Source organism: Mustela putorius, unplaced genomic scaffold, assembly GCF_011764305.1.
Source record: "Mustela putorius furo isolate JIRA1106 unplaced genomic scaffold, ASM1176430v1.1 tig00003859_pilon_pilon_pilon, whole genome shotgun sequence".
In the NCBI taxonomy this organism is placed as follows: domain Eukaryota; kingdom Metazoa; phylum Chordata; class Mammalia; order Carnivora; family Mustelidae; genus Mustela; species Mustela putorius.
Window position 1 is genome coordinate 28,070,272 of NW_025422011.1, and position 27,355 is coordinate 28,097,626.

General features: G+C 37.7%; 1 protein-coding gene across 1 annotated transcript in view; it reads right to left on the reverse strand.

Moving 5' to 3' along the window:
- Positions 1-27,355, reverse strand: part of PDE3B (phosphodiesterase 3B) — a 179,656-nt gene that overhangs the window by 24,100 nt on the left and 128,201 nt on the right. Inside the window, exons 5-10 of the mRNA XM_004752027.2 lie at positions 22,109-22,215; positions 10,544-10,754; positions 9,944-10,020; positions 3,115-3,266; positions 1,800-1,937; positions 265-376 (exon numbers count right to left, since the gene is read on the reverse strand). Of these exons, the coding sequence (XP_004752084.1) occupies positions 265-376; positions 1,800-1,937; positions 3,115-3,266; positions 9,944-10,020; positions 10,544-10,754; positions 22,109-22,215 (797 nt within the window). The remainder of the gene's footprint in view (positions 1-264; positions 377-1,799; positions 1,938-3,114; positions 3,267-9,943; positions 10,021-10,543; positions 10,755-22,108; positions 22,216-27,355) is intronic.

A 27,355-nucleotide genomic window follows, 5' to 3' on the forward strand; every position in this document is an offset into this window, starting at 1 on the left:
CCATATGATAATTAAGGGAAAGAGCACATCATAAATATAAATATATGTCTGTATTATGATTCACTGTATGAAACACAAATAAGAAAATACACACAAGTGTTAATAATTAGTCCGTTAACTCTAGGTAGCAGGACATAGATTACTTTTTTAAATCCCTATTTAAAATTTTTCCAGACATGTAATTATGAAAGTGTTCAGATCTGAAGGGAAAAATAGTTTCAAAACCAGTATTATCTGAACTTAATAAGATCTGCTGATACGTACAAGGAATGTCTCGGTAGCCATTCTCCAATGCACGAAAATAGTTCATGAACTGCAGAGTGGGGATCTTAAATATTTCCAATAAGCCAGTGTCTTGAAATAAGGTATACATAACCTAAATGTCAATTAAAATAAAATTCACGTTAAAAGTCAGAATTTCTTTTTTTTTAAGATTTTATTTACATATTTGACAGAGATCACAAGTAGGCAGAGAGGCAGGCAGAGAGAGAGGAGGAAACAGGTTCCCTGCTGAGCAGAGAGCCCGAAGCAGGGCTTGATCCCAGGACCCCGAGATCATGACCTGAGCTGAAGGCAGAGCCACCCAGGCACTCCAAAAGTCAGAATTTCTATTTGCAGTAGAGTAGAATATGTTTTTGTGATTCGCATTTGGGAACATTACCATATACATTTGTCTTTAAGTTAATAATTTATTAAAAACTTCCCTATAAGAAATTCTTTTCGGGACGCCTGGGTGGCTCAGTTGGTTAAGCAGCTGCCTTCGGCTCAGGTCATGATCCCAGCGTCCTGGGATCGAGTCCCACATCGGGCTCCTTGCTCCGCAGGGAGCCTGCTTCTCCCTCTGACTCTGCCTTCCACTCTGTCTGCCTGTGCTTGCTCTCACTCTCTCTCTCTCTTACAAATAAATAAATAAAATCTTTAAAAAAAAAAAAAAAGAAATTCTTTTCAAAACATTAAAAAGGAAGACATCACCCTAAAACCCTTGAAAACCAAAGGAAGATTACTAAATCATGTCCCAGTTTAAAAAATTTTCCACTCTTCCCTTTAGTTTTTTAATTTACAGTTTATTAAGGGGCGTATGAATTCTATTCTTCTCCCATCCTACGTGTCAACAGAAGTCAAAACAAAATATTTATTACATTTTTGTCCCTAAAGACTTCAATGAGATGAAACTATATGCCTTCCACGTAATTTACCCTCATGTTTGTACATTTCATAAATAAGAATATTTTAAATACTTCAAATACTTCGAAGAGAGTGAGGATGCTATTTGGGGAAGGTTAATCTGATGCTGTGGGATGAACTCCTCAAGGGGAACCTTGAGTCTGGGTGGTTAAAAAGAAAATATTTTTCCATGGTTCTAGCATGAAATGAACCATCTGGCCTTGGGTAAAGCACATGGAGGGCAGGTGTAAAACAGTAAGGCATAGGTTTCAGTGGTGAGAACCAGCTCACCTTTCACACCTTTTTCAACCTCAGGCTTCAATATAAAGTAACTCTATTCTATAGAAAAATTAAATTCCACTCACATGGGCCAAAAAACTATTTTCACTTATTCAATAGAATTATATGAAATATATTACATATGATCATTTTTTAATATATGGGTTTATGTATATAGATTTCTCTTTTCAAACTTTCTACCAAAAACTCCATTTTTGTGGAAAAATAAAAGAATTCAGTAAACAATGCCGAATTTGTGCCTAAGCCAGTATTACATGTTTTTATATTTTGTGTTTTATAATGATTCAAGAAAAAACTAATTTGTAATTTTTAAAAAGCAGAGATTTTAAACAAACCTGACTAAGGATCCTTCCTGATTTCTCTCCCATTTTTTCTACAACTTCAAATATTTGAAAATTCCAGTTGCTCATCTTTTCTATTAAGGAATCATAATCTTCTAATAAAATCAAGTCCAGTGATACTTCCTGTTCAATCTGCACAGATGGGGGAGAAAACACAAACCAACTTAACCCTACCTTTTAAAAATAGTTAAATCCACACCTAAACGAGAACACTTAAAACTGAACATTAAAAAAATGGTCAATGCTATTTTCTACAAAAGTTACTCTCAGATAGAAAGTGTACTTCCAATTTTCCCTCTTTGTAAAATGCTATCTTCAGAAAAGCGTAAAAGTGTCTTCTAGGCATCAGAAGACTTACTAATCCTCACAGCACTTTTACAAATAAAAATGCTGTCTTTCCCAAGCATGATGCACAAATCTAAAATCCACTGTTTTCATTTTAGAAGTTACAGGTACCGAAGGAAAATAGAAAGAGACTCCTAACTTTATACTGGCATTTATTACTAGTTTAACTTCCCAAAAGGAATGGTTTTCCCCCCTAAAAAGCTTAAATTTGGAACTTAAGAACAAAAAAAGTGCTATTGTAAGTAAGCAGATTTTGTTTTTTAATGATTCATGCGCCTGTTCTTCATGCCCTTACCATATAAATGAAGACAGTATCAGCACGGATAGTACTGTATTTACTATAAAATGGGTTCATGTGTTCGTTCTACAAGAATGCACCTCGTTGTTCTAGGATGGACTCAGAAGTACGGCTGACCCTTGGACAACACGAGTTTGAACCACACAGGTCCGCTTCCCCCCCGATTTCTGCACTACAGTGCTGTAAAGGAGAGTGAGTTCTCCCAGGACTATAAGTACATACAGTACTACATTCTCTCCTCCTCAGGACTTTTAATCACATTCTTTGATCTAGCTATTTCATTGCAAGAATGTAGTACACAATACATTTAACATACAAAATATGTGTTAACTGACGTATGTGTTTATGCTATCAGTAGGACTTCTGATCAACTGAAGGTAGTTAGCAAATGAAGTTCTGGGGGAGTCAAAAGTTATATGTGGATTTTAGACTATGTGATCATGTGTGGGAGGGTCAGGACCCCTAATACCAGCCTTGATCAGGGGTCAACTATAATTATTATTTTTAACCCAAGTTTTTCTTTAATATGACATAAGGACTTTTTAGTAAAATATTTTAAAATACTATTATATTAAAAATCTTGTTCTGGGCAAAGATAGTGGAACTTGTACTAAGCTAATGTTGTATTTCACCTTAACATAATCATATGGAAAGTTTGTCTTTTACATTTGGTTGCTGTTCATCCTGTGCTGCTTCTGTTAGGTGATCATCACCTTCCAAAAGTAATTTTCTGCAGTCTCTGTTCTCTGTTTCCACTTCTTGTCGTGCTTCTGTACAGCTGAATGATTGTTTTGAGGAAACAGTGCTGTCTTCATCACCTTTCAAAAAAACACATATAGTAGTAATAAGAATAAAACTTGCCTATATGCAAGGAAAATTACTTATAAAAAATATTCAAATGGGGCACCTGGGTGGCCTAATTGGTTTAGCGTCTGCCTTTGGGTCAGGTCATGATCTCAGGGTCCTGGGATGGAGCCCTGTATCAGGCTCTGCACTCAGTGCGGAGCCTGCTTCTCCCTCTCCCTTTCCCTCTCCCCCTGCTTATGTGCATACTTTCTCTGTCAAATAAATAAAATCTTAAAAAAAAAGAAAAGGAAAAGTCAGTCCCTATCAATAGGAACTTTTTAGCAATCTGATGTATGCAATTCCAACTCTGAAATTGAGTTTTGGCTATGAAAACTCTAGATTCCTAATTATAGATGAATGCGATCAAGGTACATCTAAAAATTAAAACACAGTACCATTTATTGTGAATTATTTCTCTACCAATGTGATTAATAATACTCTTTTTTCCCAAATCTCACAGAAAAGGGAAGCAGCTCTGGTAGCTAAACAGCATTCATTCACATGTTAAAAAAAAAAAAATCACATTCATTCTGTCGGGAATATTATAAATAGGAAACTTCCCCGAAACCCATCAACAGAAGAATAAATAAATGTAATGTATCCACACAACTGAACACTGTGGAACAAAGAGAATGAACTCCAACCACGTGCAACCACACGGGTGATTCTGAAAAATACACTGCTGAATGAAGGAAGCCAGACACAAAGGTACAGACTGATTGTCTTTATGAAAAATTCGACAACATACCCAAACTGACACATATGAGTACTGAAAGCCAAGACAATGTTATCTTTAAAGGGTATACCAGGGGCAGGGGGCATTGGAAGAAATTCTGAGGGGCTGGTAATAGTTTATTAGTTTATTGATCTGAGTGATTACACATGTGTTTAAGTGTATGAATACCCATCAAGTTACAAAGTTATGATTCATTCGCTCTTCAATATGCAAGGGTTTTTCCTAAGTAAAAGCTTTTTAAAAAAGATTTTATTTATTTTATTTGTAAGAGAGCACACACGCATGCACGCACCAAGCAGAGGGAGGAAGAGAGGGACAGAATCTCAAGTAGACGCCCTGTTGAATATGTGGGGCTCGATCTCATGACGCTAAGATCATGACCTGACCCAAAACCAAGAGTCAGATGCTTAACTGACTGAGCCACCCAGACGCCCCTAGGTAAGAGAATTTTTAAGAGTACTTATTGGAAGGGCGCCTGGTTGGCTCAGTCAGTTAGGCAGCTGCTTTTGGCTCAGGTCACGATCCCAAGGTCCTGGGATCAAGCTCCACATCAGGCTCCCTGCTCCCTCCTCTTCTCCCTCTGCTTCTCCCCCTGCTTATGATTTCTCTGTCTCTCTCTGTCAAATAAATATATATATTTTTAAAAAGTACTTATTGGAATTGAATTTCAGAAGAACTACGTTCAGATCCCAATTTTTCTACTTGATAATGGCAAGTTCTCCCCATAAAGTATGGATAATAAGATCTATCTTACTAGATGTTACATAAAATAAATGATCAATAAATGTTAGTCAAATCTGAATCTAGGGCGCCTGGGTGGCTCAGTGGGTTAAGCCGCTGCCTTCGGCTCGGGTCCTGATCTCAGGGTCCTGGGATCGAGTCCCGCGTCGGGCTCTCTGCTCAGCAGGGAGCCTGCTTCCTCCTCTCTCTCTCTGCCTGTGTCTTTGCCTACTTGTGATCTCTCTCTGTCAAATAAATAAATAAATAAAATCTTTAAAAAAAAATCTGAATCTAACACTGAATATACTAAAGAATCATTAACTAATGATGATCAGGAAATAGTCTTTGGAAAATACTGTTTTTTCCCAATGAAAAACATAACAAATGAAATTTAGAATATGCAACTACACTTGGTAGGTCAAGGCATATATATATATATATATATATATATGTTTCAAAATAACCATCATGACATATGAGGTTCATTACATATATTTTTTTAAGATTTTATTTATGTATTTAAAGGTGGGGAGGGCAGAGGTAGAAGCATACTCCCCAACGAGCAGGGAGCCTGATGCAGAACTTGATCCCAGGACCGAGAAATCATGACCTTAGCCAAAGGCAGATATTTAACCAGCTGAGCCACCCAGACGCCCCATACATACTTTTAATGATCCAAACTCCTAATAACTATATTTTACATAGAACAGTAACAAAAACAGTTGAAATAAATGTTATCTTTTCAAAATTGTCTGCAACACTATCACTTATCCCCCTTGCACTCTTCTGAAATGTATTTCTGTCACTCCTCCATCAACACACAGCATTTATTTCCTAATCCCCTAGAATCCAGACAGCCTGTGTGACTGCTCTGATTAAGAGAATAGGACATAGGTAACACTTTGTTCTGGACTGAACTGTTAACTTGACTGACAGCTTCTACTTCCTCCTCTCCTGAAATCCAGCAAGCATGTTGGAAGAAGCCCATAGAGAGGTCATATTTAGATGCACTAGTCAATAGTCAACAGACACATGACTAATCCCATCTTGGAAATTCAGTCCAGCCATTCTTTATTCCTACGGATGACTATCACTCTTACCATATCTGACTGCGATCACATGAGAGTCCTCAAGTGAGAATCTCCCAGCTGATACCAGTCAATCCAAAGAACTGTGTGTGTGTATAATATAGTATTGTGTGTGTATGTGTGTGTATATAGAGAGAGAGAGAGACAGAGAAGGAGAGTATAACATACTATATAATTCAACAATTTTAGTAAATTTAAAGAGTTGTACAACCATTAGGACAATCTGGTTTTAGAACATTCTCATCGCTCCAAAACGTGCCCTCCTGCTTATTTACAGTTAATCCCTATTTTCATCTAATAACTGTTCTGATTATTGTTCCTGTGCATTCACCTTTTCTAGCATCTTATATAATTAGAATCATACAATATGGATTCTTTTGAGCCTGGGTTCTTTCACTTAGAATAATGTTTTGAGGTCTATCTATGTAGTGACATGTATCAGATAACATTACATTGTATGAATGTATATACAATGTATATTACATCGTATGAATGTATCAGATAAAATTGCATTGTATGAATGAAAAATACCACATGGTATTTTTCCAGTCACAAGTTAATGGACATTTGGATCATCTCCAGTTTTGCAGCATGACCAATAATGTCATAACATTCACAATCCTATCTCTGAGTGCTCATATGTTTTCTCATGGATAAAGTCTTATCCATGGTATTATTGGGTGATATGGTAAATTTATGTGTAATTTTTAAAGAGACTGTCAGAATGTTTTCCAAAGTTGTATACCATTTTATATTCTCATCAGCAATGCATAAATGTTCTAATTTCTCTGAATCCTTGCTAACACTTGGTACTTTTTTATTACAGTTATTCTAATTTGAGTATAGAGGTATCTCACTATAGTATTAATTTGCATTTCCTTAAGGACCAATGATGTCATTCATCTTTTCATGTGTTCCTTACCCATTTCTTTATATCCTTCACCAAATGACTCAGACCAAAATATCAGACATCTTCTGCCCATTTTTTGAGTTGACTTCTTAATAATGAATTATAAATTTTCTTTATGTATTATGGATATAAGACCTAATCAGATGTATAATTTCCAAATATTTTCTCTCAATCTGTGGTTTGTCTTCATTTTCTTATTGTTGTCTTTTTAAATTTTTTTTATTTTTTTTTTAAAGATTTTTTTTAAATTTATTTGACAGATGGAGATCACAAGTAGGCAGAGAGGCAGGCAGAGAGAGAGAGAGAGAGAGAGAGAAGCAGGCTCCCCGCTGAGCAGAGAGCCCAGTGCCGGACTCAATCCCAGGACCCTGGCATCATGACCCAAGCCGAAGGCAGAGGCTTTAACCCACTAAGCCACTCAGGAGCCCTTATTGTTGTCTTTTGAAGTGGAAAAGTTTTTAATTTCGCTAAAGCCCAGTTTGTCATTTTTTTCTTTCACAGACTTTGCTTTTGGTATGGTATCTAAGAATGCTTTATTCAACTCAAGGTCACAAAGACTATATCCTATATTTTCTTCTATAAGTTTCAAGATTTTAACTCTCACACTTAGGTCTATGATCTATTTTGAGTTACTTTCTGTATATACAGGAAGAGTCCAAATTCTTCCCTTGACAAGTGGATATCTAATTGTCTTGGCCCCATTTGGTTAAAAACAAAAAACAAAAACCAAAAAAAACCTATCCTTTCTCTTTGGAATTGTCTTGGCTTCGATATCAAAATTCAGCTGATCATAAATGCCAGAATCAATTTTTGGATTTGCAATTCTGTTACACTAACCTACAGGCTCATCTTTGTGCCAATACCTCACTATCTTAATTACAGTGGCTTTATAGTAAGTTTTGAAATCAGATAGTGTCAGTCCTCCAAATTTGTTTTTTCTCCAAATTGTTTTGGCTGTTGCTTTTTTGTAAGATTTTATTTATTTGAGAGAAGAGGAAGTGAGAGCAAGCACAAGCAAGGTGAAGGGCAGAGGGAGAAGCAGGCTTCCTGATGAGCAGGGAGCCCAATGTGGGACTCGATCCCAGGACCCTGGGATCATGATCTGAGCCAAAGGCAGACACCTAACTGACTAACCCACCCAGATGCCCTGTTTTGGCTATTGTTGGTCATTGTCTTTCTGTGTAAGATTTAAGACCAATTGTCAATTCCTACCAAAAAAAAAAAAAAAAAAAAGCCTGCTAGAATTTGTTAAGAATTACAATGAATTTATAGATCAATTTGGGAGAATAGCCCTACTGACAATACTAATTTTTCCAATCTTTTAATAGGAAATGCCTCTCAATTTATTTAGATTTTCTCTAATTTTTATCAATAATGTTTTGTTGTTTTTAGTTTATAAAGCCCCTTCTTTTGTTAAATTTATTCTAACTACCTTCATTCTTATATTACTGTAAATTGAAATGTCTTCCTAATTTCAATTTATGATGGTTCCTTGCTAGTATACAGAATACAATTTTGTACATCACTGATCTTGCATCTTGTCTCTGCTAAACTGGTTTATTAGTTCTAGTGTGTATGTGTATTCTTTGGGATTTTCTACAAAAGATTCATATGATCTATGAATATGGGACAGTTTTATTTCTTTATTTTCATTCAGGATGCCTATATTTCTTTTTCTTTCTAATTTCCTAGCAAGAACCACCAGTACTATGTTGACTAAAAAGTGCTGAAAGCAAAAATCTTTATCTTATTCTTGACCTTAGGAAGAAAGCATCAGTCTTTTTCCATTAAGGATGATGTTCAGGTATGTTTTCCAAAAATGTCCTTTATCAGGCTGAAGAACTTCTCTGCTATAACTAGTTTGAGTATTTTTATCATGAAAGAATCTTAGATTTTTTCAAATGTTTTTTCTGCACATATTTAGATTATCATGTCTTTCTCCCCTTTTGTTCTATTAATGTGGTATATATATTATATTGGTTGATTTTCAACTGTTAAACTACTCTTGAATTCCTGGGATAAATACCTTGTGGTCATGGTGTGACCATTTCATATGCTGCTGGACTCAGTTTAATATTATTTTGTTAAGGATTTTTGCATCTATACACATAAGGGATATTAGTCTGTAGTTTTCTTGGATGCCTTTGTCTGGTTATGACATCAGGATAACACTAGTCCTAAAAAATGCGTTGGGAAGTTTTCCCTCTTATTCTAGAAGAGTTTGTGAAGTTTGTGAAGGACTGGTCTTTTCCTTGTGTGCATGCGTGTGTGTGTGTTATACAATTTAAGAACCAACAACTACTGAATTGTATACTTTATAAGGCTGACTTTTATAGTATGCAAAGATATCAGTAAGAGCCCATAATCCCTGTGGGGGCCCATGTATTTCTGGTTTGCCTTTATTCTTAGAGGGCTACAGAGTTTACCAAGTTATCCCTACTATGGTAAGCCTTCAACTCCAATCTCTATCTCCCCAGTCCTATCTCCCCAGTCCTCTTCCTTTTGGGGACTGCTGATTCTATTAGTCACCGGCCTCTCTAGAAGGAGCAAATACCATTTTGATAGACCCAAACGCCAGGCTCATTTTTGTGAGTTTCTATCTTCCTCCAGATCCTGTACTGGTAACTCTGAGGAGCTTGTTAGTTTTCAATGGTTTTAAGCACATTCTTGTTGTTAATAATCTGTCTGGCTTTCCTAGCTACTGTCAGGGAGAATGATGGCTTGAGTTACCTAGTTAACTATTACTGTATGCCTGAGTCATCAATTTTTTAAAGTTATAAAACAACCATAACTTTATCACCAGCAATTTTTCTTACTTGAGAATATAAAATGTTTCAGAATGATGTAACAAAATTTACAACAGTTCCTCTCTATGCCATAAAAAATGTATGCAAACTCTTTTGGGCTTGGAGTTCAACATTAATATAATTAATTTCACTGTTTATGAACCCTAGCTATAACCCGAAAAGACCACATTCATTTCTACAGCACACTGCAGTCTTCAAAACACTTTCACGGCCTGTTATTTATAACTTGTTCCTAGTAACTCCTCTACTTACCTCCTAAGTAGGTAAAACATTATAGCTTCATTTTAAAGTTAGATAAACTGAAGTTAAATTCACTCATTTATGCACTTCTCAAACAATTTCAGAAACTGCTCTGAAATTCAAACACACACAACTTTTATAATCTCACCTGACTTTCCACTGTGGCAGTCTGTGCCAGAATCAGATTCGGACGTTGACACATATTTCAGTATTTGATGTCCACAGCTTATAGAATAAAACAGACAGATATACATTTACAAATGAGGCAAACAAATTTTGAGCTAAATACAATTGGAAAATCTGCTTAATTTTAACCAAGATCCTAACTGCAAAACATCATACAAATCCAACATCTCAATAAACCTAACAGTTAGGCTTTATCCTGGAAGGCATCCTGTGTCTCTGAAGAAAATAACATGTTTGAAAGTCAACACTGAGGTCTGAAGTAAACACTTACTACTGATAAAAAATAAAAAATGAAAACAAATAGCAAATGAACTGGGTACTACAGTACTTTATAGCAAAATAATTCTCACAATTTACTAGTATCTTGAGATGAATAGAATACTACTATATTTCATTTCAGATAGCGATCACTTAATTGGAAAATGAGTAACAGTGCTAAAATGAGGGAAAAGTTTGTTAAGAATAAAAACCACTCATAAAGAAGACATAGTTTTAATCCATTAACTAGTTATAATAGAAAACTACTAACAGTTTATTAAAATAACATATTTGGGAAACTTACCTGTTACACAAACTGCTATCAGAATTTCTAAGTTGCTGATAAGTATCTGGTGAATTGGGTGCACTGCCCAGAGATCTGTGTAAAATAACACTCGGCTTAGTAAGAAAGTTGGCAGTGTCAGGAAATTCTATGGGTGACCGATTAGTTAGAGAGCCAGCAGACACTGGTCCATGGCTGGGAGAATTCACAGGACTCAGGCTGGGGAAAGCACCTTGAGAAATTAAAAGAGAGGCAAGAGATCAGTAAATATGTGTATTTATAAAGAACATTTTCCTTCTCTAAAGAAAGCAAAGTATTTACAATTAAATAATAAAAGACATTTCCAGGTGGAGGTGTCTTCAAGACACTATAGGCACTATTTGTCATCATGAGTGTGAAATAAATACCTTGTGGCAAGATGGCACAGATATTAATAGTATAACTAAAATGTACAAAGTGTAGCACATATTTCCCTAACTGGTCTTTATCTTTCACATTTTATATCCCTAGCGGCTTAATATCCACCTGAAGAAAGTATTGGTACCAAACTTTACTGAAGAACCAAAGTTCTTAAAAGCATTAGGCAGGCTGAGCAATGATAAAATTATAGGTTAACACAACAGATTCCTTTTAAAAATATATCCAAATCATTCCAGCTCATTCATTCACTTAACAAATATTTGAGAGCCTACTGTATGGTAGAAAATGTGCTGGGTTTCATCATGGAGAGAAAGATACCGTCCCCGCAACTCAACAAACCCAGAGACTAGCAGAGAACACAAACAAGTGCTCAGTGCTAAAGACTAAAAACAAAAACAAAAAAACAGAATGCTTCAGAAATACATCTCTAATGCTACTGATTTGCTCCAAAATCCTACACTGAGTGTCCTGAACTAAGGTGTAATGGGTATATCTGGAGAAAGGTAGGCAGATTTAAAACTTTATTTGCAAATAAAGATCTAAGTGTGAATCAGAGGGTAAAGCAAGTAACAGTTACTCAGGAGCTAGGGCATTTTCAGGCATAGCAGTATATGTATGTGATGGTTAATTCCATGTGTCATCTGGCTAGGCTATCTACAGCGTCCAGCTGTTTGGTCAAGCAGCAGGCTAGAAGTGGTTGTGAAAGTATCTTCCAGAGGTGATTAACATTTAAATCCGTAAACTGGGCAAAGCTGATAACCCTCCCTAATGTGCGTGTGGCCTCATCCAATTGGTTCAAAGCCTTAAAAGACAAGACTGAGATCCTCCAAAGAGGAAGGAACTCGGGCTCCAGACTGCCTTCAGATTCAGGACAGCAGTATCCCCTCCACCCCTCCTGGAATTTCTAGCTGGACAGCCTGCCTTGCAAATCTCAAACCTGCCTTCCCTCACAATACTGCAAACCAGTTCCTTAAAATAAACTATCCCTCCATCTGTCTCTCTCTTTCTCTCTCTGTAAATGCACATACACATCCTATTAGTTCTCTAGAGAACCCAAATACAATGTGTTATTTTATTTAATACAATGTGTTATTTTCACCATGTTGTGAGTTAAGTAGTATTTTCATTCTCACATGTGGGGGGATAAAAAACTATCAAAAAAAAAAAAAAAAGAAAAAAGAAAAATGAAGCCAAAAACTTGATTTAGTTAACATAGTTAAGGCTGGGAGACCATAGTCCTTTAGTCCTTTCTCCAGAGCTGACACTATGGTTCTATCAGACTGATGTATGTAGAGGTTCCTGTAATTTCATACAGTGTTAGAAGAACTGAAAAGGATTTTTAAAAATCTGGTCAACCGGGGCACCTGGGTGGCTCAGTGGGTTAAGCCGCTGCCTTCGGCTCAGGTCATGATCTCAGGGTCCTGGGATCGAGTCCCGCATCGGGCTCTCTGCTTAGCAGGGAGCCTGCTTCCTCCTCTCTCTCTCTCTCTCTCTGCCTGCGTCTCTGCCTACTTGTGATCTCTCTCTGTCAAATAAATAAATAAAATCTTTAAAAAAAAAAATCTGGTCAACCAATTTAATATTTCAGAAGAGGAAACCGAGGACCAGACAAGAAGTGCCTTGCTTGATTACTTACTAAGTGGAAACTAAAGGTCCTTTTTCTAGCCCTCTTTTTTCTCATTTTACTAGTGAGTGTCCAGCATTCTGACAGACGAGCTAAGAAGAAAGGGTAACATAATCTTAGGGTAGACATTTGATCTGACAGAGAAGAACCTAGCAACCCTTAAAAAAAAATGCTTTCTATGATACAGTCATCATTTTAATGTTAAACCTTGTTTAGTGTGAAATAGAACACACATACAGAGGGAATGCTAACCACTCAAGCTGAGACGTAGAGCACTGCCAGAGACCAGAACCCTTGTCTTCCAGCTCCTCTTCTTCTCATTAAAGGAAATCATTATCTTGACTTGCATGGTATTGGTTTTCTTATAATTCTACCATGTATGTACTCTTTTTTTTTTCACAATTTAGATTAGTTTTGCTTTTTTTTTTTTTTTAACTTTATAAACTCAATTAGATGATGAATATAAATGCTTCTATGCCTTGATTACATCTTAAAAAGATTCTGCCAGGCAGTTGTGTGTGACTGCAATTCTCCGATTTTCAAGGCCGTATAAAATTGTACGCATCAAGATAGCACAATTTTATTTCTCTGTTCAAGTACTGAACTGCCAAATTGTCTTCCAAAGTGGCTGAAGCATTTCGCTTCCCATCAATGTGTCAGCGTTCCCACTTCGGAACATTTTTACCACTTGCGCCTGTCTGTCTTTAAAATCACAGGGCTGGGGCGCCTGGGTGGCTCAGTGGGTGAAGCCGCTGCCTTCGGCTCAGGTCATGATCTCGGGGTCCTGGGATCAAGTCCCACATTGGGCTCTCTGCTCAGAGGGGAGCCTGCTTCTCTCTCTCTCTCTCTCTCTCTCTCTGCCAGCCTCTCTGCCTACCTGTGAGCTCTGTCAAATAAATAAATAAAATCTTTAAAAAATAAAATAAAATCACAGGGCTTGCAGTGGGGATGAAGTCTTGGGTCAGTGTGGTTTTGATGTGCATTTCCCTAATAATTAATGATACTGAACATCTTTTCGTGTGGTAGGGGGTCACTGGTGTATCTCCTCCGGAGAAACAGCTTTTTAGTTACGTCCATTGTCTTTTAATTAATGAGTTGTAGGGCATCTTTGTATATTCTAGATACCAGGCCACTATCAAATATACAATTTGCAAATATTTTCCCCCATCCTGTGTCATTTCACTTTTCACCTAAAGAGGTGTCTGTAGAAATACAAATGTTTTAAATTTTAATGAATTCCAATTGTCAGTTTTTCTCATTCATGAACTGAGCTTTTGCTGTCATATATTAGAATGCTGTATTCAACACCCCAAGTCACAAAATTTTTCTGTTTTCTTCTACTAGTTTTAGGCTTTAACTCTTACAGTTGTGTCTATGATGCATTTTTGTTAATTTCTGAGTATGATAACAGATAGGATTCCAAATTCATTCTTTTTCCTGTGTATATCCAGTTGTCTTAAGACCATTTGTTAAAAATACTGTTTCCGGGGCACCTGGATGGCTCAGTGGGTTAAAGCCTCTGCCTTTGTCTCAGGTCGTGATCCCAGGGTCCTGGGATCGAGCCCTGCATTGGGCTCTCTGCTCAGTGGAGAGCCTGCTTCCCTCTCACTCTCTGCCTGCCTCTCTGCCTATTTGTGATCTCTGTCTGTCAAATAAACAATAAAAAACTCTTTAAAAAAACAAACAAATAAAACAAAACACTTTCTTCCCCACTGAATCATCTTGGCACCCCTGTTGAAAATCAGCTGGCCACGTACGGATTTATTTCTAGAGTCTCAATTCTATCCCATTGAGATGGAATATCCTTATGCCAGTACCACTCTCAATTATACAGGCTGGTAGTAAGTTTTAAATTTCAAAGGGTGAGTCGTCCAATTTCTTCTTTTTTATTAAAAATTGCTTTAGCTATTCTGGGTCCCTTGAATTTCCTTATGAGTTTTTTTTTTTTTTTTTAGATTTTACTTATTTGAGAGAGAGAGGGAGGGAGAGAGCACAAGTTGAGGGGGAGGGGCAAAGGGAGAAGAAGCAGACTCCTTGCTGAGCAGGAAGCCTGACATGGGCCCTAAGCTCAGGACTGGAGATCATGACCTGAGCCAAAAGTAAATGCTTAACCGACTGAGCCACCCAGGCGCGCTCCATCATATTAACTTTATGATCAGCATGTTAATTTCTGCAAAGAAACCATCTTGGAACTTGATAAAGATGGCATGAAATCTAAAACGATTGGGGAAGTATTGCCATCTTAACAATACATTTTCTGATTCACAAACAGAGTGTTTTTGTATTTATTTAGATCTTTAGTTTCTCTCAACAATGTTTTACAGTTTACAGTGTACAGGTCTTATGCTATTTTGTTAAATTTATTCCAAGTATTTTATTCTTTTTAATACTAACTTCACATGGAATTATTTTATTTCAGTTTGCGTTATTCATTGCTAGTATATAGAAATATAGTTGATTTTTGTATTGGGATCCTGTATCCTGCTATACCGATAAACTTATTAGTTTGTAATAGATTTTAATGAATTTCTTCAGGTTTTATAAATATATGGTATCATCTGCAAATATAGTTTTACCCATTCCTTTTATTCCTTCTTACCTGACTGCTGTGGCTAGAACCTCCAATCTGATACTCACTAGAGGTGGCAATTATTTCCTAAGTATTAAAAATATTTAAAATTTCATTTTATAATCTCTAGTTCTTTATATTCCCTCTTTGATGAGACACTGTTGTCATAACTCTTCTTAAATACTGTAAATATTGGCACCCGGGTGTCTCAGTTAAGTGTCTGCCTTCGGCTCAGGTCATGATCGCAGGGTCCTGGGATCGAGCCCCATATTGGGCTCCCTGCTTAGTGGGGAGCCTGCTTCTCCCTATCTCTGTCCTTCCACCACACCCCCAATTTATACGCTCTGTCTCTCTCTCTCAAATAAATAACATCTTCAAAAAAATTTAGATCCGGTTTCCACTAGTACTTTAAACATATTTATAATAGCAGATTTAAAGTCATTGTCTACTAAGTCTAAATTCCAAGCCCCATCAGGGAAATTTTCTGTTGGCAAAAACCTGTTTCTTCGTACATCACAAAAATTTCTTAGCATGTTTCATATTTTTTTTTGTGGAAACTGGACATTTTAGGTAATATTTTAACAGTTCTGGTATCAGATCTGTCCCACACCCAAGGTTAATTAGGTTGCCGATTTTTGTTTTCTTGCTTCTAGTTATTGAATGGCTTTCCTGGCCTGATTATGTAGATTCTGTTTTCTCTGACATGTGTAGCCACTGAGGTTTTACTCGCTGTTTTGTTTGTTTGTTTTGTTTTGTTTTTTACCCTTTAAGTTCTTGATTTATTTTTTAAGTTTGACTTCCTGTAAGTCACCCATGAGTCAGAACAATTTTGAGTCTGAAGGGTTCTTTAAAAGTGTTGCCTAGAGTCAGCTGCCTAGAAGTCACCTGTAGAAGGGAATCTGTTGAAATAGTTACACCTTCAAACTTTAGTTTACAACACAGGATTGGATTTCACGTTTTGCTTGTGAGAGGCCTCAGGGTCAGCTCCACGTGAGTGACTGGGGCCTTCTCTGATGCATGTGCACAGCCTCACAGACCCCCGGGAATCTGTCAGATGTTCTCAAGTTCCTGCTGGTCATCGAGTAGCATCCAGGATTTCCTTTTAAATTCCAAGGCAGCTCTTGTTGGCCACCACTGAAATCACAGCCTTAGGCAGTCTCGATGTTGCCTGGCATGGGGTTTGGGTTTCTTGTTTGTTTTTTCAGAGAGCTGAGCTGAGTCCAAATACCCACAACACGTAGGGAATAGAGATTTCCCAGGGAGCTTCAAGTTGGGACAAAGTGTTTACTGTACTCTCAGTGGAGTTCTAAAAGTCTGCTCTCCCTGATGGTAGCAATGCCACCTGCCTTTGCCAACAGTTCCAATGACGGAGCCCCCAGATGAAATGTCACAGGACCCACGGTCTTACCCAGGTTCAGCAGTTTCTCTTGCACAGAAGACTTCCAGTTTTTTCTCGGGCTTAATTCCCAATGTTCTGAAATGGCCGAGCTTCCTTTTCTGTCTTCACTTTGAGACTCACTGAGACTTGTTTCACAGTCCAGCAAATGGCCTACTGTCCTCCATTCTGTGCGTAATTCTTGGAAAACATATTCATCCTGTGATGGCTGAATGTGGTGCTTTGCAGTCAGCTGGGTCATGTCATGTTGCTCTAATCTTCCATATATCTATACTAATATTTTGGTCTGCTTATTCTACTAATGAGAATGGGGAGTTAAAATCTCCAAATATGAATATGGATTTGTCTATCTCTCCCTTTAGTTCTGTCAATTTTTAGCTCATGTATATTACAGCTATGAGATCAGACCTCCCTGCATCCTCGTACTTACAGCGTGCATCTTGTTCAGAGTATACGCTTGAGTCGTGTTGTTAACTGCCTGACAACCTTTTTTTTTTTTTTTTAAGATTTTATTTATTTGACAGACAGAGAACACAATTAGGCAGAGAGGCAGGCAGAGAGAGAGGAAGGGAAGCAGGCTCCCTGCTGAGCAGAGAGCCTGATGCGGGGCTGGATCCCAGGACCCTGGGATCATGATGCAAGCCGAAGGCAGAGGCTTTAACCCACTGAGGCACCCAGGCGCCCCAAACTTTGTCTTTTATAACTAGAGTGTATTTTCAGTTTTTTGTTGAAAACTGGATATTTTATGCTTAACAACACCAGTGGATCCCTGCCTCTCTTCCCCCTCCCCCACAAACAACTGTTAAGTTTATGTGATACAGTTTTCAATCTAGTTGTTTCTCCTTTATGTCTTTTATCTTTTCTTAGATTCTTCTGGATTATTTTTGTTTTTGTTTTTTTTAAATCATGCCTCCTATATTCATTTTTTACTTATACCTTATTCTTCAGTTAGCCAACATTCAGTACATCATTAGTTTTTTTTTTTTTTAAGATTTTATTTATTTATTTGACAGAGAGATCACAAGTAGGCAGAGAGGCAGGCAGAGAGAGAGGAGGAAGCAGGCTCCCTTCTGAGCAGAGAGCCTGACGCGGGACTCGATCCCAGGACCCTGAGATCATGACCTGAGCCGAAGGCAGTGGCTTAACCCACTGAGCCACCCAGGCGCCCCATATCATTAGTTTTTGATGTAGTGTTCAACAATTCATTAACATTGCATGTAGCACCCAGTATTTTTTTCTCTCATTCTTTTAATTGCCACTCTGGATACTACAATGTGCATCTTTTAAGTTTTACTTTCCTTCCAATTTATATTTTTTACTGCTTTTACAAGTTTAAATCCATTTCCCCCTCTTTCACCCTTTATATGCCATTGTTACCACGTATTTGACTTCTTCATATATTATGTATGCTATGAGGAAGTTATTGTGTTTTTAATCAATATTCACCCAAATGTTCAGACTTACTAGGGCTTTGCATTCGTTCCAGCCATTATATGCTGTAATCAGGGTCATTTTCCTCCTACCTAAGTTACTCCCTTTGCTGAATCTTAGTAGTACAGGTCTACCAGTAATAAATTCTATCAGCTTTTGTCAGTATGAAAAAAATATTTCACTTTTATTTTTAAATGATATTTTCAAAGGGTAAAGAATTCCAGGTTGGCCTTCTTTGTTTGTTTTTTCAATACTTTAAATATATCATTCTACTGTCCTTTGAGTTCATACCCGCTATTGTAAAATCTGTCAATATTACTGTTGTTCCCTGGAAAATAACCTTTTCTATCTGGTTGCTTTTGAGATTTTTTCCTTGTTGTGTTATAATTTAGAGACTTGGCTGAAATTCCAACCTATGATTTTCCTTTTCTTCTTAGTGTTCATGGAGTTTTAGGAATTTTTTAATTCCTCTATTATTTTGGAAAATTATTCTGCCCTATTGTCTCTCCTCCTCTTTGGGACTTCGTTTATACATACATTATACTGTTAATTTGGCCCAATATGTCTCTTAAGTGTTGTTCTGTTACTTAGGCTCATATATGGTAAAGACTATTAACATCTTCTGTTATGTTAATAACTTCTTTATCTCTGATAACTTTCTCTCTTAGAAGTCTGTCTAGGCTGAAATTAATACAGCGTCACCAGCTTTCTTTTCATTAGGGTTAGCATGGTCTATTTTTCTCCATCCATTACTTTTAATCTTTATGTGTCTTTATTTTTAAAGTGGGTTTCTTTCCTCCTTTTTGGAGATCTGAGTTTCTAATCTGTATTACTCTTCTTCTCTTTAAACAATTTCTTTTAATATTTGTTTGTCAGGTTTACTGGCAACTCAATTTTTGTCTGAGGAAGGCTTGCAAAGGGTACAGAATTCTAAGTTGGTGTTGTCCCCCCCTCCCCAATACTAAAAATGTCTCACTCCATTTGAATGGCTTATGAAGGTAAGTTTAATATAATAATTACTTTTGTTCCTCTATAGGTAAGTTGTTTCCCCTCACCCCCAGCTTCTTTAAAGATTTTTTATCTTTGATTTTCTGTAATTTGAAAACAATATACCAGGTATTATTCTTTTGATATTTATCCTGTTTGGTGTTCCTCCGTCAGCTTCCTGGATCTACAGTTTGGTGTCTGATATTACTTTGAGAAAATTCTCAGTCATTACTGTCTCAAAATATTTATTCTGTTCCTTCTTGTTTTCTTTTTCTGGTATTCCTTCTGTAGTTGTCCACAGTCCTTGGATATTCTGTTCAGTTTTTCAGTCTTTGTTTTTCAGTTTTGAAGATTTCTGTTGATATATCCTCAAGCTCAGAGATTCTTTCTTCAGCTGTGTCCAGCCTGCTCATGAGCCCACTAAAGGCATTTCTGCTATAGTGTTTTGGATTGTGAGTATTCATTTTTGTTTTATTATTTTAGGATTTCCACCTCTCTGCTTACATTGCCCATCCATTCTTGTATATTATCTACTTAACCCAATAGAGCCCTTGCCATATTTATCATACTTAAGTTCCCAGTCTGAAAATTCCAACATCCCTATCTGATTCTGATAGCTTGCTCTGTCCAAATTGTATTTGGATTTTTACCTTTTGGTGTTTTTTACCTTTTGGTATGCCTTGCAATTTTTTATAGATAGCCAGACATGATGTACCAGGTAAAAGAAACTACTGTAAATAGGCCTTTAGCAATGGTGTGAGGTGTGAGGGGAGAAGTGTTGTACATCCTGTGATTAGATCTCAAGTCTTTCCGTGAGACTGTGCGCAGGACTACAAACTTCACAAGTGTTTCTCAGGTTGTTTTTTGGTTTGTGTGTTTTAGTTTTGTTTTGTTTTGCCTCTCCCTTTGGTGGGAGGATGACTAGAACTAACCGAAGTTGAGTATTTCCCTTCCCACAGGTTAGTTAGGCTCTGATAAATCCTCAGCCCATAAGGTTCTGGTTAACTAGTTTCTCCTGAGGGCAGCCTTGTTAAGAAGAGGAAAGTGCTCTTGTGTATTTAAGCATGGTTCCTTTTCCTTGACCCCTGATGAAAGCATTTTCTCCGCTATTTATTTATTTATTTCCTTTTTTTTTTTTTTATAAAGATTTCATTTATTTATCTGACAGAGAGATCACAAGTAGGCAGAGAGGCAGGCAGAGAGAGAGAGGGGGAAGCAGGCTCCCCGTCAAGCAGAGAGCCTGATGCCAGGCCTGAACAAAGGCTTAACCCACTGAGCCACCTAGGCACCCCTCCGCTATTTCTGAGGAAATCTCTCAAGCTCCCAGAGGTGAATCTCACAAACTTGGGGGGTGGGGGAGCTCCTTATGACTGGGCCTCCCTGGGGTTTTTAATTCTCAGAGTGATCCTCCAGCAATTTGCCAAGCACAGTTCAGGCTTCCCTACCCCAGCACTGATTCTAGGCAGTGGCTCCAAGTTTCCCCTTGTGCATCTCTGCTCCAGTAAGTCATTACTTCCTGTATTTACCTGTGGCTCCATTCTTAGTGGGACTAGTTGCCCTGTGTCCTCATCTCTCTCACAGATCCTAGAAGAGTTGATTTTTCAGTCTGTTCAGCTTTTTACTTGTTAGGACAGAATGATGGCTTCTGGGCTCCTTAACATGCAGAACCAGAAGCCATACTATTATCTATATTTTCTACCCCTCTCTTTGTTTCAGTTTGGATATTTTCTATTTTTCTGTCTTCAAGTTCACGACGCTTTACTGTCGTGTCCAATCTGTTCTCAAACCACCCTAGAAGCTTTTAATTTAATCAACTGCATTTCCCAGTTCTAGTTCTTTTCTATGTGTTCTAGTTCTATGTTAAAATTATCCAACCATGGGACGCCTGGGTGGCTCAGTTGGTTAAGCAGCTGCCTTCGGCTCAGGTCATGATCCCAGCGTCCTGGGATCGAGTCCCACATCGGGCTCCTTGCTCAGCAGGGAGCCTGCTTCTCCCTCTGCCTCTGCCTGCCATTCTGTCTGCCTGTGCTCGCTCTCTCCCCCTCTCTCTCTGATAAATAAATAAAAATTTAAAAAAAAATTATCCAACCATTTTTGTCCATCTCCCCTTCTATTTCTTTTAAACCATCATTATTTTAAAGACTTTGTTAAATCTAACATCAATATTGTACATAGGTCTCCTTCTAGTGTCAGTTTTTCTTAGCAATAACACGTTCCTGCCTCTTCATGTTTTATTGGTTTTTGCTCTATGCCAAACACTACAAATAAAAGAATTTTGTAACTGTATGTATATTCCATTGCCCCTAATGCCAGACATAATGTACTTTAAAAGTAGGTATCGGTGTTGTTCTGGTACTGCTATGTTGTATTTGTATCTTTCATCTAAAATATTTTGAAGTGTTCTATAATCTTTTGAATTAAAGAAAATTCCTTAATTAGTAGGAGTGGTGAAAAGGGTGAAGCAAGTCAAAAGGAACAAATTTATAGTTATAAAATAAGTCAGGGGGATGTAATGTACAGCATGATGACTACAGTTAATAATACTGGATTGTATATTTGAAAAGTGCTAGTAGAGCAGAGCTTAGTTATCACAGGGAAAAAAAACTGTGACTATGTATGGTGACAGATGTTAACTAGACTCACTGGAGTGATCATTTGGCAATACACACAAATATCAAATCACTGTTGTACACCGAAACTAATATACTGTTATATGTCAATTATACCTTAAATAAATAAGTAAATACATGGGAAAAATTCTATTAGAATGACTTACTAGGATATTATTAGGTTTTTTCCACTCTCACAGCAAGATTTTTTTTTCTCTCTCTCTGTAATTGCCACACTGTGAAAGAATACCCTTGCCATAGAATTTTCCCTTGTTCTGAATATGTGAATCTGGATCTTCAACTTGGTTAAGTAGTTGTGTATTTTATTCCTGAATCCCTAGTGCCTAACCAAATGCCTGGTACATAGTGGATGTTCATAAAGTGTTGTGAAAGAAAGCAAATGGTCAACTAACAGTCAATCCAAATCACTTAGTCATGTTAATTTATAAAATGGTATTCGAAATTAGCTCTAAATGTATAATGAAAAAATTGTGCACTACCATACACTTGGAGACCTCCCCCATTTAAATCATAAAGAATGGTTTCTTACCAGCTCTTCTTAGACCCATATGGTGAGTTAGGGATACAGAAGATGACCTTTGCTTCGGGATTGTCAGTAGATTTGAACTAAAAGGCCCATTTAGATAGGATCCTTGACTAAAAGGGAAAGATAACAGATTAAAAATTTTAAACATGGGAAATTTCCTCTTTTTTATTCATGATCTTCAGTTCAACTAGGAAACATCTGCTTATACAATCGGAGCTTAGACATCTATCTAGTGCTTAAAGCCTAAAGCAGGGGCCAGAAATGCTCTCTGTAAAGAACCAAGTAGTAGAAATTTTCAGCTTGGCACTTATTCGACCCTGCCATTGTAGCATACAAGCAGTCACAAAATACTAATAAACAAATAAATATGATTGTGTTTCAATGTAATTTAAACAAACAAACAGTAATGGACCACATTAGGCCCGAAAGCTGTAATTTGCTAAACACTGGTACAAAGCAGGTTATCAATACCACGTGGAGCACTTCTTAGAACACAAATTGCTAGTTCTATCCCCAGGATTTCTGGTTCAGGAGGTCTGGGCAGGGCCAGTAATCTTCATTTCTAATAAGTTCTTAGGTGATGCTAACACTGGGGGGTCCCAGGACCTCACTGAGAATCACTGGCCTAATACATACAGTTTTCACTATTTCCTGCTCCCTCTCTTCACAACTATTGATTATCCATTAACTACCGCCATTTCCTATAACTGAAATATTTATTGTAGGTTTTAGAGCTCTTACAAAGAAATTAAACACAGGTAGGCAATCACACACTACAGCAATGTGATACGTAAAATGCAATTTAAGATTACATATTTGGAAGATTTCCAAAACCAAGCATGTAGCAAGTACACCATAAATTTTACCTTTTCTTCGATATTCACTAGGCTTTTTTCCTCTGTCGACTCCTCATGGGGACACTTTGCCACAGGCTCAAGGACAAATCCAGATTCTCTACTTTTCACTGTTTTTTAGTGGAGGCTAATATCTCAATAAGCTCTTCTCCAACTGCTTCATCTTTTCTGTACTTCCATACCCCATGACTCAAGGAAGGCCTATTTTCTCTGTGACCTAAAAGGTTTTTGTTCATGTCTCTATTACATTTACACATAGCGCATTATAATTTCACTGGTTACGATAATTTTCCCTCATTATTTTGTCATTTTCTTTGGGGCTTTAACACATCTCTCTAAATTCCTGGTGGAAATAGCACGGTGCCTGATCGATATGTTCAACAGATACTTGTGGAATAAGCGAATGATCTTCTCTTTAGGTTCCTAGTCTCAATTTCCTACAGAACAAATCATTTTTGCTCCCCAGATTTGGGCAAGTGGGCTTTTTTTCTTTCATTAACTCTTGCTTTGAGGGTCTCCTTGGACATTTTTCTAGTAATGTGGTTTGTTCTATAATCCTACGGGAGCAAAAAATTCTGTATTACAAAAAGAGAAGGCATGTAAAACCAGTTAGCAACCCTTAAAACTTCCTTCTTGACACTAACAAAAACTGTAACAGCAGCACTATTTCAAGGATCTATTATGTAACATTCATTGTTTTAGGTAGTGTACATACTTTTATCTTTTTTAGTCTATTTAACAGGTAAGGCTTCAAGAGGCTAAGTGATGTCTCCCCTTTCACACAGCTAAAACTCACAGCGGCAGATCTAAAATTCAACCTCTAATTTCTTTTCACTCTAACAGGAGAAAGCATTTACTTTCTACCTGTTTTTAAAAGGCCTTGCCCGCACCTTCCATGAAATAATTCTGATTCTAACTCTGTGTTTCTCAATCTGTAAAATTAAGAGATTTAGAGGTAGGGACTTTTTTGTTTGTTTGTTTTTGGTATCAGGGGTAGAATTTAGTGATTCATCACTTGCATGTAACACCCAGTGCTCCCCTAATGTCCATCACCCAATTGCCCCATCCCTTCATCCACCTTCCCTCCAAGAGGTAAGAACTTTTCAATTAGCCATAATTGCGCCTTGGATAAACCTCATTGGCCACGATACTGCCACTACGCAAAGCGTGAGGTAAGAACTTTTAACATCTAACTTTTAGAGTCTATCATATTTTTTTTCTCAAGCCAGTAGTAATGATAATTTGATGATGTCACAAAAAGAGGCAATATGCAAATAATACCACCCAATAAACTCATGTCTCTGCTCAAGCTCAATCATTCTTTGTATCAGAGTACTCCCTGCTCATATGTCAAGTCGGGGAAGACTAGGAAGGCACAGCAAGAATACCACTCAGGGATATACTCAAACATAAATCTGTGTACTCTTTCTTAGTTTACTCCCTGGTTAACATTCAAAACAGGGAAAGGACTTCTCCTTTTCAAAACAAACACACTGCATTGCTCCACAGTCTCCTACTTTGATTCAAGCTTTTCTAATAATTAAGTATACTATACATTCAGTTAGCTGTTGAGAATTGAGAGGTACAGGTCAAATTACAGGTTTTTCAGCTGAGTTGTAGAATTGTCTCATTAATTCCTGGCCTACAACCAGATAGATGTACACTCCAATGAGATTATCTAAAACAACACTGAAGAAGGCAGACGACAAAAAGGACAGGAATCTCAAGGTTTATTAATAGTTCGTTAGAGAATGACTGAAGTCAGATTTGGGAATCATTACAAGAGACTGTCAAAAGTTATGGTCACAGAATTAAGCCATGTGTTAAGAGTCTGACTTTTAGACAACCAACACAAATGACCTTGATAACGTCTGGATCATCTTGTGTGGTTGTGGGCATGTGTGAGAAGCTGTACAAACGTGTTGGCTATCCAATGCCTAGATTCACAGAGCTACTCTCTCAAGAAACTGAGTGAGATGACACCATTAGCCCTCTTGAATCTCAGCAGTACAAAGAGGGTATCAATCTCTAGTAAATTATGAGACACGGAATTGAGAAGCTGGTTCCCTAGTATATTATTTAGGGAACATAGTTCCTACCAAATTTTTAGACCGAATTACAAAGCATTTATAGAGATGAAGGATGAACCGAGGAACAGGTTAAAGGCAAGTCTCTTCAGTGTAGGGGTGAAAAGCCTACACAGGTGAAAGCCTAGGCAGTTTTGGAAAATGAAGACTTGCCTATCTTTCCCCAGGGAAAGTCTGTTCCGAGGAATTGAGCTTTGAGCTCTAAATACATGCTCTGTTTGTCCATAGGGAGGGATGGGTCCCAGCAGTCAGTCCCAGGATACAAGTTTAGCCATTTTTTAACCATAGCTACTAACACTGAAAATTCAGAGATGGGTAATTTAATTGTCAGCTAACCCAAGAAAACATTATCCCACATTTCCTGGAACTTCTTCACCAGAGAACCTTCATCTGAAACGTCCGCAAAAAGCATCCACTATCATAATCTAATATGGACACCATACTCCCTGCAGAACATTTGTTCAGGAGCTGTTTATCCTCAAAGATCCATTTTAATGCAATCAAACTCATCACAGTCATTGAGCAGGCCTCAGAAGAGCATTAATGACTAACACAGGGTAGAAAGTGAAAGTGCCATAAAAGAGGCAAAGAAAAGGTGTTAAGGAGATTCAGAAGTGAAACAGAGCACTTCTCCTTGGAAACCAAGGGAGGAGGAAAGCAGGGTGTTAGTCTTAAAGTGAGAAGACCTGGTCCAGGGAGAGAGAACAACTATGATGGTGGTGGAGGCGGGGGTTATGCGGGGGAACCAGATGCATAGAAGCAGATAACTAGAGGGAATAGCAAATAGTTAAACTTGACTGGAGTTTCAGATAAATAGGGAAAGACTGATGTATTTTGGTGTTGTAAAGCAATGGCCCTCTTTATTAAAATTTCAAATTCTGTATGAGATGAAGAGTAATTAAACTCTTCAGATGGGTAATACAGTGGCTATTCAAATAGTGTAACTCTTCTTACTTGTGGTTTTTCTTCCTTTATATTCCTTTTATCTTAGCTATCCTAAGATTTATAACACTTGGCTTTTTTCTCCAGACAAAGCTTGAAGAAAAGCAAGATTAAATCCTATATCACTCTTCACTCAAACAAGGTGGGCTGGAAACTAGAAGTCAGCTTAATTTTCAAATGAGTTAAACTAAAAACAAAATTATCAGAAAAAGTTCAAGGAAGGGTTTAACTCAGTCACTGCTGTTTTCACCTAGAGAGCTTTCCAAGTCATTTTTTTTCTTTTCTCATTCTTTGCAAGACTGTTCATGTCTTCTAGTTTGTTTAATCATTCCAAGTAAGGGTGCAGCTTTGTCAGGAGGGAGTAACAGGGTTTCAACTCCCAGGCCAGGAATTTAGGTACTATTCTAGAGGCATTGGTAAAGGGTCCAAAAACTTACTGACTAGTAACACTGTGTCATCAAGGTTTTGTTTAAGGAAGATTTGTGGTGGGAGGCTAGGAGATGGATCAGGCGGTGAAGGATATGACAAATGGAGAGGCCAATGGAGAGGAAAGCCGCCCAGGTGAGGAGTCAAGAAAGCACGAAACTGTCAGCAAAGTGATAAAGGAGAAAAGGGAGCAGAGAGGAAACGAGGCGCAGACACAGACCCGACAACCGGTACACCTAGAAGATAAGATACCAGGACGCAAGGTAACACCAAGTTTTCTAGCTAAATCCATTTTTTAAAGCAACCACAAAACTAGAGGGTAGCACCAGTGTGACAGAAAATAAGGGCAGAAAAACAGTAACATGAAAAAGCACCTGGAGGGATGAGAAATTTCGTTTCGGTCAGAGCTTCAGGGACTGAGAGGTTCACTACTGGAACCGTGTCGAAAACACAGTCAGGGTCATTTAAATCACAGTCAGAGAAGCTATCATCAGAATCTAGGGCTGCCTTCAAAGCAAGACGCAAAAATGCAGGGCACGTGACCTCCGTTTTGGGGTACTCTGATCAAGTCAAGATGAATGCCTCATGATTCCAGATTCATAAATCTCTCTGGTTAAAACTACTAAAGCCTAAAGGTTCCTGCAGCAAACACTACCATACATGAAAGATCTGCAGCTGTGCTGTCTAATATGGTTGCCACACAGGTCTAGATGACAGTCCTATGTGGCCCTTTGCATTTTAGTTAAATTAATTAAACAAAATTTAAATTTGGTTCCTTAAACATACCAGACACACTTCAAGTCATCAATAGCCACACGTGGCGAGGGGCTACTGGACAGTGCGGAAAGAAAACATTCCCATCGTCACAGAAATTTCTTCCCTTTTTTTTGCCCCCATCACAGAAATTTCTATTGGACGGCACTGACCTAGAAACTTGAGTT